The following is a 13647-nucleotide window of genomic DNA, read 5'->3' on the forward strand; positions in this document are numbered from 1 at the left end:
CCGCAACCTATATTAAACCTATTAACCCCTATCCTGCCCCCCCTACACCGTCGCCACCTATAATAAATTTAATAACCCCTAATCTGCCCCCCCTACACCGTCGCCACCTATAATAAATTTATTAACCCCTAATCTGCCCCCCACTACACCGCCGCCACTGTAATAAAATTATTAACCCATAAACCTAAGTCTAACCCTAACCCTAACGCCCCCCTAACTTAAATATTAATTAAATAAATCTAAATAAATGAACTCTTATTAACTAAATGAATCCTATTTAAAACTAAATACTTACCTTTAAAATAAACCCTAATATAGCTACAATATAAATAATAATTATATTCTAGCTATCTTAGGATTTATTTTTATTTTACAGGTACCTTTCAATTTATTTTAACCAGGTACAATAGCTATTAAATAGTTATTAACTATTTAATAGCTTACCTAGCTAAAATAAAGAGAAATGTACCTGTTAAATAAATCCTAACCTAAGTTACAATTACACCTAACACTACACTATACTTTAATAAATTATTCCTATTTAAAACTAAATACTTACCTGTAAAATAAACCCGAAGATAGCTACAATATAATTAATAATTATATTGTAGCTATCTTAGGATTTATATTTATTTTACAGGTAACTTTGTATTTATTTTAGCTAGTTAGAATAGTTATTAAATAGTTATTAACTATTTAATAACTACCTAGCTAAAAGAAATACAAAATTACCTGTAAAATAAATCCTAACTTAAGTTACAATTAAACCTAATACTACACTATCATTAAATTAATTAAATAAACTACCTACAAATACCTACAAATAAATACAATTAAATAAACTAACTAAAGTACAAAAAATAAAAAAAGCTAAGTTACAAAAAATAAAAAAAATAAGTTACAAACATGTTAAAAATATTACAACAATTTTAAGCTACTTACACCTAATCTAAGCCCCCTAATAAAATAACAAACCCCCCCAAAATAAAAAAATGCCCTACCCTATTCTAAATTAAATAAATTTCAAAGCTCTTTTACCTTACCAGCCCTTAAAAGGGCCATTTGTGGGGGCATGCCCCAAAGAAAACAGCTCTTTTGCCTGTAAAAGAAAAATACAACCCCCCCAACATTAAAACCCACCACCCACATACCCCTAATCTAACCCAAACCCCCCTTACAAAAACCTAACACTAATCCCCTGAAGATCATCCTACCTTTAGTTGTCTTCACTCAGTCGAGCCACCGATGGAACTGAAGAGGACATCCGGAGCGGAAGAAGTTAATCCTCCAAGCGGCGCTGAAGAAATCTTCCATCCGATGAAGTCATCATCCAGGTGGCGCTGAAGAAGTCTTCGATCCGGCCGATGTCATCTTCAAAGAGGCGCTGAAGAGGTCTTCTATCCGGGCGAAGTCATCTTCCAAGCCGGGTCTTGAATCTTCCTTCCGCCGACGCGGAACCACCTTCTTCACCGACGGACTACGACGAATGACGGCTCCTTTAAGGGACGTCATCCAAGATGGCATCCCCTCAATTCCGATTGGCTGATAGGATTCTATCAGCCAATCGGAATTAAGGTAGGAAAATTCTGATTGGCTGATGGAATCAGCCAATCAGATTCAAGTTCAATCCAATTGGCTGATCCAATCAGCCAATCAGATTGAGCTTGCATTCTATTGGCTGATCAGAACAGTCTGATCAATCAGATTTTTCCTACCTTAATTCCGATTGGCTGATAGAATCCTATCAGCCAATCGGAAATGAGGGGACGCCATCTTGGATGACGTCCCTTAAAGGAGCCGTCATTCGTCGTAGTCCGTCGGTGAAGAAGGTGGTTCCGCGTCGGCGGAAGGAAGATTCAAGACCCGGCTTGGAAGATGACTTTGTCCGGATAGAAGACCTCTTCAGCGCCTCTTTGAAGATGACATCGGCCGGATCGAAGACTTTTCTTCAGCACCGCCTGGATGATGACTTCATCGGATGGAAGATTTCTTCAGCGCCGCTTGGAGGATTAACTTCTTCCGCTCCGGATGTCCTCTTCAGTTCCATCGGTGGCTCGGCTGAGTGAAGACAACTAAAGGTAGGATGATCTTCAGGGGATTAGTGTTAGGTTTTTGTAAGGGGGTTTGGGTTAGATTAGGGGTATGTGGGTGGTGGGTTTTAATGTTGGGGGGGGGGTTGTATTTTTCTTTTACAGGCAAAAGAGCTGTTTTCTTTGGGGCATGCCCCCACAAATGGCCCTTTTAAGGGCTGGTAAGGTAAAAGAGCTTTGAAATTTATTTAATTTAGAATAGGGTAGGGCATTTTTTTTATTTTGGGGGGTTTGTTATTTTATTAGGGGGCTTAGATTAGGTGTAAGTAGCTTACAATTGTTGTAATATTTTTAACATGTTTGCAACTTATTTTTTTATTTTTTGTAACTTAGCTTTTTTTATTTTTTGTACTTTAGTTAGTTTATGTAATTGTATTTAATTGTAGTTATTTGTAGGTAGTTTATTTAATTAATTTAATGATAGTATAGTATTAGGTTTAATTGTAACTTAAGTTAGGATTTATTTTACAGGTAATTTTGTATTTCTTTTAGCTAGGTAGTTATTAAATAGTTAATAACTATTTAATAACTATTCTAACTAGCTAAAATAAATACAAAGTTACCTGTAAAATAAATATAAATCCTAAGATAGCTATAATATAATTATTAATTATATGGTAGCTATCTTCGGGTTTATTTTACAGGTATTTATTTTTAAATAGGAATAATTTATTAAAGTATAGTGTAGTGTTAGGTGTAATTGTAACTTAGGTTAGGATTTATTTTACAGGTAAATTTCTCTTTATTTTAGCTAGGTAAGCTATTAAATAGTTAATAACTATTTAATAGCTATTGTACCTAGTTAAAATAAATTGAAAGGTACCTATAAAATAAATATAAATCCTAAAATAGCTAGAATATAATTATTATTTATATTGTAGCTATATTAGGGTTTATTTTAAAGGTAAGTATTTAGTTTTAAATAGGATTCATTTAGTTAATAAGAGTTAATTTATTTAGATTTATTTAATTAATATTTAAGTTAGGGGGGCGTTAGGGTTAGGGTTAGACTTAGGTTTAGGGGTTAATCATTTTATTACAGTGGCGGCGGCGTAGTGGGGGGCAGGATAGGGGTTAATAAATTTATTATAGGTGGCGACGGTGTAGGGGGGGCAGATTAGGGGTTAATAAATTTATTATAGGTGGCGACGGTGTAGGGGGGGCAGGATAGGGGTTAATACATTTAATATAGGTTGCGGCGGGTTCAGGGAGCGGCAGTTTAGGGGTTAATACATTTATTATAGTTGCGGTGGGCTCCGGGAGCGGCGGTTTAGGGGTTAATATGTATAGAGTAGCTTGCGGTGGGCTCCGGGAGCGGCGGTTTAGGGGGTAATAACTTTATTTAGTTGCGGCGGTGTAGGGGGGACAGATTAGTGGTGTTTAGACTCGGGGTACATGTTAGGGTGTTAGGTGTAGACAGCTCCCATAGAAATCAATGGGATGTCTGTCAGCAGCGAACTTGTACTTTCGCTATGGTCAGACTCCCATTGATTCCTATGGGATCCGCCGCCTCCAGGGGTGGCGAATTGAAAACCAGGTACGCTGGGCCGTAAAAGTGCCGAGCGTACCTGCTAGTTTTTTGATAACTAGCAAAAGTAGTGAGAATGTGCCGCACTTGTGTGCGGAACATCTGGAGTGACGTAAGAATCGATCTGTGTCGGACTGAGTCCGGCGGATCGATGCTTATGTCACAAAATTCTACTTTTGCCGGTCTCGAGCCTTTGATAACTAAGGCGTATCAGCCTCGCCACAAATACGATGCGGAATTCCAGCGTATTTGAGGTTGACGGCTTGATAACTAGGCCCCCATATAACAGCTGTGTTAGAAAGTAGTCATAATTGATTTTAACCAGTTAATAAGCATTTAAACCTATTTTACAAATAAAAATAATGATAATGTTATTAAATTATGTAATATTAAAAAGTAAATTTAAAATACTTTCCCTGTTTTCCAATAAAAAATGTCTCATATTGCTCATTCTGAGAGGTATGTGCCAATGACCAATCTTATTCTGGGCAGCATCATTAAGATTTAGTGTGCAAAACAAACAAATACATAAATATATCAAATTGCCAGGTCATTGTAAAACTACCAGCTAATATTTTGTCTTTGTGTTATGAAATGTCACAAAACACTGAAATTTACTTTATGTAGTTTTCAGAAAAAGAGATGCAATGAAACAGACTTTTTTTTAACAGAACGATGATTGTTTTTCTTTATTTTAATAGAAATTGTTTGAAAAAGTAAGCAAGGTAGGTAAGAAAAAACAGGTACCGTGTTATATACATCAGCAGGACTGGACAATATTATTATTACCAGTTACTAATCAGGAAAGAATTAGGTTACTAACCCTTTTAAAGCCTAATTTCCTAATCATCTGCTGCAGTTCCTTACTAGTCTGCCACTAATAGACTAATGGAAGTTTCTAGCACTGTACATTACTTTGGTGATGTATATTAGTTTATGATAGCGGTAGTGTAGATATTTTAAACCTTTGTGTCACCAATGTTGTTCATCACATGTTAGATAATTTAGTGCCCAGAATGCTCTCCCTTGGAGCCCCCTATTATTTCTGGAGCTGTAAAGCATGTCACATCTTTAGACCCCTCAAAAAATATAAATTGTCTATTTCAGTCCATAAAATGTCTAGACTATTCTTTGCCTCCTTAATCAACTGCCCCCATACTTACAATGGTGTTAAATACTTTTGTTTGTGGGTCTAAAATTGGTAACTGAATTACTGTGCAGCATCTGGGGGAGGAACAAATCTTTAGCGCCATGCTTGATGTTTGTTGACTATCACTAGTTTAATACGTTTTGTTATTATAAAACATTGATAATTAGTTTACAATTGTGATGTTAACTGTAGGAAAGAAATAATTAAAACAATCTGCAGGTTAAAAGTGATATCATCTTCCATTTTTTCACTAGGTTTCCATGGTGCAGGGGTAACCCTGTCCCTAATACTTTATTACTTTAACATTATATTTGACAGTTTAATATATTTCACGTTAATGTTATAGGTATGTTTTATATATAATTTGAAGTCAATATAATTATTCAATATTCATGTGATTTAATTGAACATATATATGTATTTTATATTTTAAAATGTTTTATATTGGACAATACTAAGGCACGTTGACCTTTTAAACCTAGGAGACTAAACCAAAAAGTTGAGCCCACTAAAGACAGCATTTGACAAACAAAAACTAATAATTGATTCAATTTGAACTTTGTGCAATTTATTTGTGCAATTTATTTTCCCTTTGGAATACTTTAGTGAGCACAAAGGAAAAGTTGTAACCATTGTAACCTGCTGGATGCTCTTATGTTTTTCATCAGCAATCTATATTTCGCAAATGTATTCTCAGCTTTAGAGCAGCCTGGCTTTAACACCTCAAGACTAGCTAATTGAATTCTGTATTTAAATAAGCTTATAAACTAGTCATCCAATGAGAAGTATTTTTGTTTTAAATCATTAATGGACATACTGTATTGTATGTCCATTAATAGATTTCATGATTTCATGACAATTTAAAATCTCTTTGGGCATTGGTCATTCCCTGTTTCTTTTTTCCTAACTTGTTTTTAGGAAAACCCTGTAGAACATGAATGCACAGAGGAGGAGGAAAAGGAAGGTGATCGAAGCCCACTCACTGCAGAAAGAAGACGCAGTCTTTGGTACGCTAGCCACTATACCACCGATGAGAGAAAGGTAAAGCTTCAAGCGGGAAAGTCTTCATTTTTATTCTGTTGACTATGACTGACTGAACATTGTTATATTTTGCCACACTGGCTGCTGTTATTATTTAATATTAGAAATAAAATGTGCTCCTGTTATTAATGCCTGATTTTAAATTCTGCTGGTAAACTGAGCATGCAGAGTTGTGTAGGTGGTCAAATTAGTTTCTATACATTTAATTTGCACCATCTGAAAGACGTTGCAGTTATCTGATTATATTCTCGAAACATTGTCTCAGTGGTTTTTAATATTTTTTAACAGTGATCGAAAATGATTTAGCATCACACCTGCTTGGTGCTATATATAACATATCACACCATATATAATAAACAGTTAACTGCCCTTACAGTTGTTCCCCATTTTACTACCCATCCTCAGTAGTAGTTTGGGGACAATGTGGGTATTCACCTGAGGGTAAGAACATATTGTATCATTGCTCTACATAAGTGAACCTTTCAGAATGTTAGGATAAATAACTTTTGGGATTGGACCAATGGACTTTTGTAAAAGAAAATTTGATACTTACAATACCATGTTCCTAACCAATACAATTGCATTTAAATTTCTTATTTTTCTCCTAACACTGATTCCTAAGGGCATCTGATGTTTATGTGTGGGTTGATTCAGGGCCAGAACTACCATTGGTACAGCAAGTGCAGTGGCACCGGGGCCAAGTGCAGGGAGCCCATAGCAGCCAATTTATACATAGCCATGTGCCTATATAGTCATTATCTGTGTAATAGATACTCATCATAATTATACTGTGCAGCAGACTCATCACTGTATAGATACCCACATCATTATACAGTGCAATGTGTCCACTATTCTTGCATATATATTCTGTCATTATACAGCACAGCAAATCATCAGAGTATACTGTAGATACTTATACAGAGAAGTGGACTCATCAGGGTATAGTGTATTAAACAGCAAATTGTACTCACTGCCATTGCATAAATACTCAGTATCATTATAAAGTGCAGCATGCTCATTTTCAGTGTGTGTGTACATATACAGTATATATATATATATATATATATATATATATATATATATATATATATATATATATATATATATATATATACTCAAAATCATTACACAGATAAGAATGTGTATTATTACTATTGCTTATTACTGAGTTACCTTTAGGGGGGCCCAAACAAAATGTTTGCACCAGGGCCCTCTGTTGAGTTGGTCTTCTACTGGGTTGAATGAAAGATAAACAACCTACACATAAACATCTGACATCCTATTTGACTTGTATTCAGTAAATGTTAGATTTAAAATATAGATTTTGAACAGATAATTAATGAATTACTGAGCACTGATTTTAAATAATTATTTTGCTAAGGTGAAGGATTAGCAGTTAAGTCTTTTCATAAAAATGGAGAATTCAAATAAAAAAAAAATGGACAGGGGATTTCCATAAACATTAGTGAGATGTGGCATCTGTTTTAAGTGAAAAATGTGTAGCAGAAGAATGCAACACACAGTGTCACTGTATTCTTTTTCTACACTATGTTAAGGACAGAAACAACTCCTTTATAAGGGAATGAAATGAAATGTGGTCATGCAGCTGTATTCATAAATTGTTTTCATTGACTTATTTTGAGCGACCGTAACTTAATAGTTGACTGGAGCTGGTATTTAAGCATTACCTGCCCTCCCATAGTGCAGTCCCTCATGGTAACTTCTTACATGTTTGTTTGCAAATAGGAAAATTATAACTTTGGTCTTGTGGACTTAATTATTGACTTATTGGTTTTAAGGGTTGTGGGATTGGATCACTTTAACATACCGGCTGGGATAAAAATTGTCTTCTTTGAAGAAAAAAAAAAAATTGTTTTTGTCTATTTTGAATTTTTTTTAAATGATAAATTAATAACTCTGACAATAACGAATGCATCATTGTGGGCAACGAAAAACAATGTCAGCCCTCCTCTCTCTCTACTCGCACCCCCTCTTTCTTTCTGTTTTACAACTGAGCCTGCAACATGGGAGTAAAAAGGAAGCTCATGCTACCGCACTGAATATAAATAGATATGACCAAACTGGAATGAAATAGATTACGTTTAACGTAAAAACACATTTATTTGATCCACTTCTTCCCTTATAAAGGATTGTTTTATTTCAGTTGTTGTGGTTGTGTCTTTTTAAAACAAACTAGCTTATATGTGTTCCTGGTAATTATTATGAACAACACAGGGCAATAAATAGCAGCATACCTATTCATTTATAGGTTAATCCAACATGTCACTTTTTAAAGCAAACCAAAAATACTAGTGGCTAGAAAGCTTAAAGGGACAGTCAACACCAGAATTTTTGTTGTTTTAAGCGATAGATAATCCCTTAATTACCCATTCCCAGTTTTGCATAACCAACACAGTTATTATAATACACGTTTTACCTCTGTAATTAAATGTATCTAAGCCTCTGCAGACTGCCCCCTTATTTCAGTTCTTTTGACAGACTTGCATTTTAGCCAAATTCATGTGGATGAGCTCAATGTTATCTATATCAAACACATGAACTAATGCCCTCTAGTGGTGAAAAACTGTCAAAATGCATTTAGAATAGAGGCGGCCTTCAAGGTCTAAGAAATTAGCATATGAACCTCCTAGGTTTAGCTTTCAACTAAGAATGCCAAGAGAACAAAGCAAAATTTGTGATAAAATTAAATTGTGAAGATGTTTAAAATTACATACCCTATTGTAATCATGAAAGTTTTTTTTAGACTTGTCTGTCCCTTTAAAGTTCCTTTATATAGTGGGAAAATGACATGCTGTAATTCATTAGAACATGTCATTTTAACACTAGCGACCCTGCAATGCTATGTTTTTAACTCCTACAAAGGATTTAAACACATAATTGAAATGCTGCTGAGGAGACTCAGAGCACTGCTGGTCCGAGCAGATATGACCGCTGACCAATCAGCAGAAGCAGTTGCACAAACCAGCTGTTTCTGCTTGAGTCGAGCAGTTCTCTGTGGTTGCTGAGTGGTGCTTTAACTGTCTGTTTAGCCCTTTTAGTGTAGGATAAACTAAACACATTGCAGGGTCGCTAGAGGTAAAATTACTTGCTCTAACAAAGTAGAGAATATAATTTCCCCACTATACTGGTTCTTTAAAAATAACTATACATGTTTTAAAATTGTAGACAATTTAATAAATAGCAGAATGTGATGCTCGAATCTTCTCTTATTGACCAATTACGGATGGCTATTTTATGCCATTTGTCAAATGTATTTAATTTAAAGTGACATTGTGGTTAAAATATAAATTGCTCTATATAGTGAAATCTATATATCTTCTGACAATCTCTCACCCCTATTAAAATATATCTGCAGTGAAAACATAGCAAAGAAATGAAAGACCATCAGCCTATGCCCCTTCCCTGCCATTGAGTGACATCATTCAGCCCATGAGTGACTGCTGTATGTCTCAGCACATCTTACAGATCACACTGCAGGCTACTCTTGGGTGGAATGATAGAGATATGTGGCTGTATAAATAGAAGGGCTGAGACAAATGTACTCAGTTACTTCATATCTTATTATTGATTAAAGTGTAAGGGGTGTGAGTTTGTCGAAATATGAAGTACTTTATCGATATATAGATCATTTATTTATTTATTTTACTAATGTCTCATTTGTGTCCTTGTGATTTCAGAAGATTTTTTTCAGCTTCTTTGCATACTCTTACCCAGAATTCCATGCTCCAGTGGAAACACTGTTTGCAGAGTTTTTCTGTGGAGGAATGTGCAGATCTGCTATACAATGGTTTAATTGTGTCCTTAAAATATTAAAATACTAGTTTATGATTTGTGACTAATTACATTGTTCTTAAAGAAACACAAAAAAAAATCTTTTTAACAATATGCTAAAATGAAGAACTGCAGAAATGTTGTGAAAATTAAACTGTGGGCTGTTATTCATCCATGTCTCTTCAGTTTATATGTTTTGTATGTAACATGCAATGATGCATTTGTATGCTAGATGTTTATTCTCATGACATGAGTACCAGGTTGAAAAAACACTTGGGTAATAAATAAAAAAAATCAGACTACTTGTAATACAAAAATATCTTTAAAGGGTGAGTGTACTGTAAAATTGGTTTCACCTTAATAAGTCTCCAGTGAGTTGTTATATCAACTGCATAGTATAAAATGTATGGTAAACTGCTTATTTATGTTTATTTTTCTATATGAAATATTTAATAGTTGGAACCACAACCAACTAAGGGCTCGTTTCCTTTGAGTTGGTAAAAATGGAGCCGCAAGCTATTAAAGTTGTTGACAGCTAAGTGTAGTTTATGTCTCCATTTTATTACCAGGTTTCTATTGAAATATTTTGCGCAACGAGTGCAGTCTGTCTTTTCTTATATTTGAAAGTTAATGTTATGATAACACTTCCACCCGACATCGGATTTCTCAAAAATCGCACCATAACAAATTTGTTGCTGCGGTAACCCAACCGTAAAATTATAAAAATGTATGTTTGCTCCTGTGCTTCTTACCTGTGATTGGCTAGAGAGGGAGAGAAACGGTAGTTAGTTGCAGTGATAGGAGTTTGTTGTTTTTTGAGCTAGGTAGAAGAATTATTTTAAATAAAGGTCAGCCATTTGTGGGGTTTTAATTTATTTTTAAATGTATTCATATATGTAATATTTAGTACTGCCCAGTCATAGGCCTAGTTAGAGTTATATGCTTGATTATCATTTAATATGTAAGTTCATCTTGTAATATAATCAAGCACATAACTCTGACTAGGCCTATGACTGGGCAGTACTAAATGTTACATATATAAATACATTTTAAAAAGAAAAGCTTGCATGGTTTGCAAACTTTTAGATCTCAATTTAAAAGAGGCCTCAAAAAGCCAATTTTCCTCTTTTACACCCAGTTGAGCAGGCCGTAATATTTGAGGCTTTAACGACAGCACCCAACAGCTGTTTGCATGCTGAATGGAAACAAGGTGTAACATTTTGATTTTGCCTTCTATTATTTCCTGTGAGAAAAGTATTTTATTCTGTAGCTTCTTGTTTACATAGTTAATCTATAACCAGTACTTAAGAACTGACATTTCTAGTATAGGTAGGTATACAACAGGCAACATCGGTTATTTCAATGACAAAATAAAAGTAAATGAGCTTTCTCCAACATTGGTGTGTCCGGTCCACAGCGTCATCCTTACTTGTGGGAAGAGATATCCCACAAGTAAGGATGACGCCGTGGACCGGACACACCGTTGGAGAAAGTAATTTATCAGGTAAGCATAAATTCTGTTTTCTCCAACATTGGTGTGTCCGGTCCACGGCGTCATCCTTACTTGTGGGATATCTCTTCCCACAAGTAAGGATGACGACGTGGACCGGACACACCGTTGGAGAAAGTAATTTATCAGGTAAGCATAAATTCTGTTATTTGTAAGCAATTTAAACAAATCACTGGGAATGCATTAGAGGTGAGAAAATTTTACAGTACGCTCTCCATTTAACTTTTACTTTTTTAAATAAATGGTTTTGATTTATATATCCCCTCTTCATTTTAGCTGACTGTAATTGAGATTTTGTTTTCTGGTTCTTTTAAAAGCAAATTGCTGCTTGTCTAATAGTGTGTGTGTGTATATATATACAGTATATATATACTAACAGTAAATGTTGTGGCTATCATATTTATATGTTGTTGCATGACAACAATCATATAAGTCTATAAAGCATCTACATGGTGTCTGTGTGTTTATAATTTGATATTTTTTTCTGTGGCTTCTCTTAATTTCTCGTGCTTTGCTTCTTGCAGCTTCTTTCAATGACTCAAGATGAATACAAGCCTGCAGATGTTAGTATATACAACATTTCTTTTATATGTCCTTGTACTAAACATTTCTATCAATATAACCACGAGCATGTGTATTGGTCTTCCATGGAGTCATTTTGTTGCTGCTTATTGGTGGACTTCAAAGACATTTTCTATAAACTATACAATATATCTCTAATATAGCTAACATAAGCCCCCTTTTAAGAGGATGAGAATACTGAGGGATTTATATTTTTAACCAAATTATCTAAACGCTGCATCATTTAAGATAGGTGATCCATATTCTGCCAGGACCATGGGATGCAGAATATTTACATTAAAGGGACATTAAACTCAAAATGTATTTCCCTTTCTACCATTCTTGCCAGAGAGACTGGAAGTTATGTTCTTATTTGCTCAAAGCAGCGGCATACTACTTAGCAATTGCTTAGGACAGTGCACAAACGTATATACAGCTTGCCCTAGCTTACCACAATTGAGGCAGATAAGATAAACATAATCAGTGAGGCTTCCAGGTAAATAGCACAATGTGCAGAGATTTGCAGATCTTTAATACAGTTATTCTGTCAACAGATTTTTCTATATGCATTGCATACCTCTTGCTATTCACGTCAGTGCTGAATTGCTGATATATAAGCATATATAACAAATATTTTAATGTCCCTTTAGTATAATGTTCAAATAGTGAATACAACTTTTTATTTATTTATATACAAACAGTTCAGTTATAATTAAGGCACGTTGCCCTCTGCCCACAGCCCTTAACCCAAAATGAATCACAAGTTTTTCTTGTCTTTGATAACGAGGCCATAAAGGCACTCTTGACTTTTAAAGAATTTTAAAGAACACCAAATTGTTAAAGATTTTAGTGTAAAAATACAATTACAAACAGAACTTTTATTAATGTTAATACATAGGGCTCCATTTATGAAGCAGAAGATGCTGCTTCGGAGTCCCATCGTTTCAAGTTCGCCTGAAACGGAAGTTAAGAAGCAGTGGTCTTATGCTTCTTAACCTGTCTACCACCTTTTAGGTTGGCGATTGGCCACCAGGGGGCAGCATTGCACAAACATTTCACTAGAAATGCTTGTCCAATGATAAATGCCGACAGCGTATGCTGACGGCATTTAGCGATGTCGAGCGGACATGATTCGATATAGCGAATCATGACTGCTCGACATTTAATACATTTACCCCATAGTCTTGTAAAAAAATGTGTCATCTTGATTGTAATCAGTTCTGGTGGAATGTGAAAAGTCCAATAACTTTTCCCTGATTACCAAGGATTGCAGATTTTTGGGATATATTTTGTTCTCCACTTTGTACTGCACAAACAGGGTATTACATACCCAGAGCACAACTGAACTAAGAATTCCAGAGGAGCTTCTGAGCAAAGCACACATATTGTATTAAAGGGACATGAAACCCAACAACAACAAAAATCCTGATCATGTCTGATGCATAACTAGTCAAATGTAATATCATTGTTTTAATTAAAAAAGCACTAAACTAAGCAGTGCATTATACTTAATAGAAATAATTGCAATATATATTAATCATCCCTTTAAAATAATTTTGCGTTTTATTACATTTTTAACTTAATTTGTGCAGTGTTCATTACTTCCTGTCACAGCCCTGCAAGGGGGAGGGGCATCTACAGGAAGTAAGATTAGCAGTTAGTCTTTTGAAGTGTTGCTAGCCGCAATTAGTTTATTGTCCAGTATAGGACTTTTGCTGTAAAAATCACTATATGTTCTGAACTAAGTCATAATTGAGCATTTCTGCCTAGACATTATAAATGGTATACATGGTGATCATTACTAACATGTCTCAGTTGACAAGGCTGGTACATAGTGGCCTCTAGTTATTCTGTGAGCTATAGAATGAACTCCACTCTTCATGTGTCTTTTTTCACTTTATATAAATCAAGTCGTTGAGAAACACTGCTCAAAATAGTATAGCTCCCAAGATGCACAGAGAAAAGACCTAAAATC

At 34.9% G+C, this 13647-nt stretch overlaps 1 protein-coding gene across 1 annotated transcript in view; it reads left to right on the forward strand.

The window, feature by feature from the left end:
• PIEZO2 (piezo type mechanosensitive ion channel component 2) overlaps window positions 1-13647 on the forward strand; it is a 655528-nt gene that overhangs the window by 442465 nt on the left and 199416 nt on the right. The window contains exons 9-11 of the mRNA XM_053714912.1: window positions 4320-4343; window positions 5687-5809; window positions 11636-11674. Of these exons, the coding sequence (XP_053570887.1) occupies window positions 4320-4343; window positions 5687-5809; window positions 11636-11674 (186 nt within the window). The remainder of the gene's footprint in view (window positions 1-4319; window positions 4344-5686; window positions 5810-11635; window positions 11675-13647) is intronic.

This window comes from Bombina bombina, chromosome 5, assembly GCF_027579735.1.
Source record: "Bombina bombina isolate aBomBom1 chromosome 5, aBomBom1.pri, whole genome shotgun sequence".
Classification (NCBI taxonomy): Eukaryota; Metazoa; Chordata; class Amphibia; order Anura; family Bombinatoridae; genus Bombina; species Bombina bombina.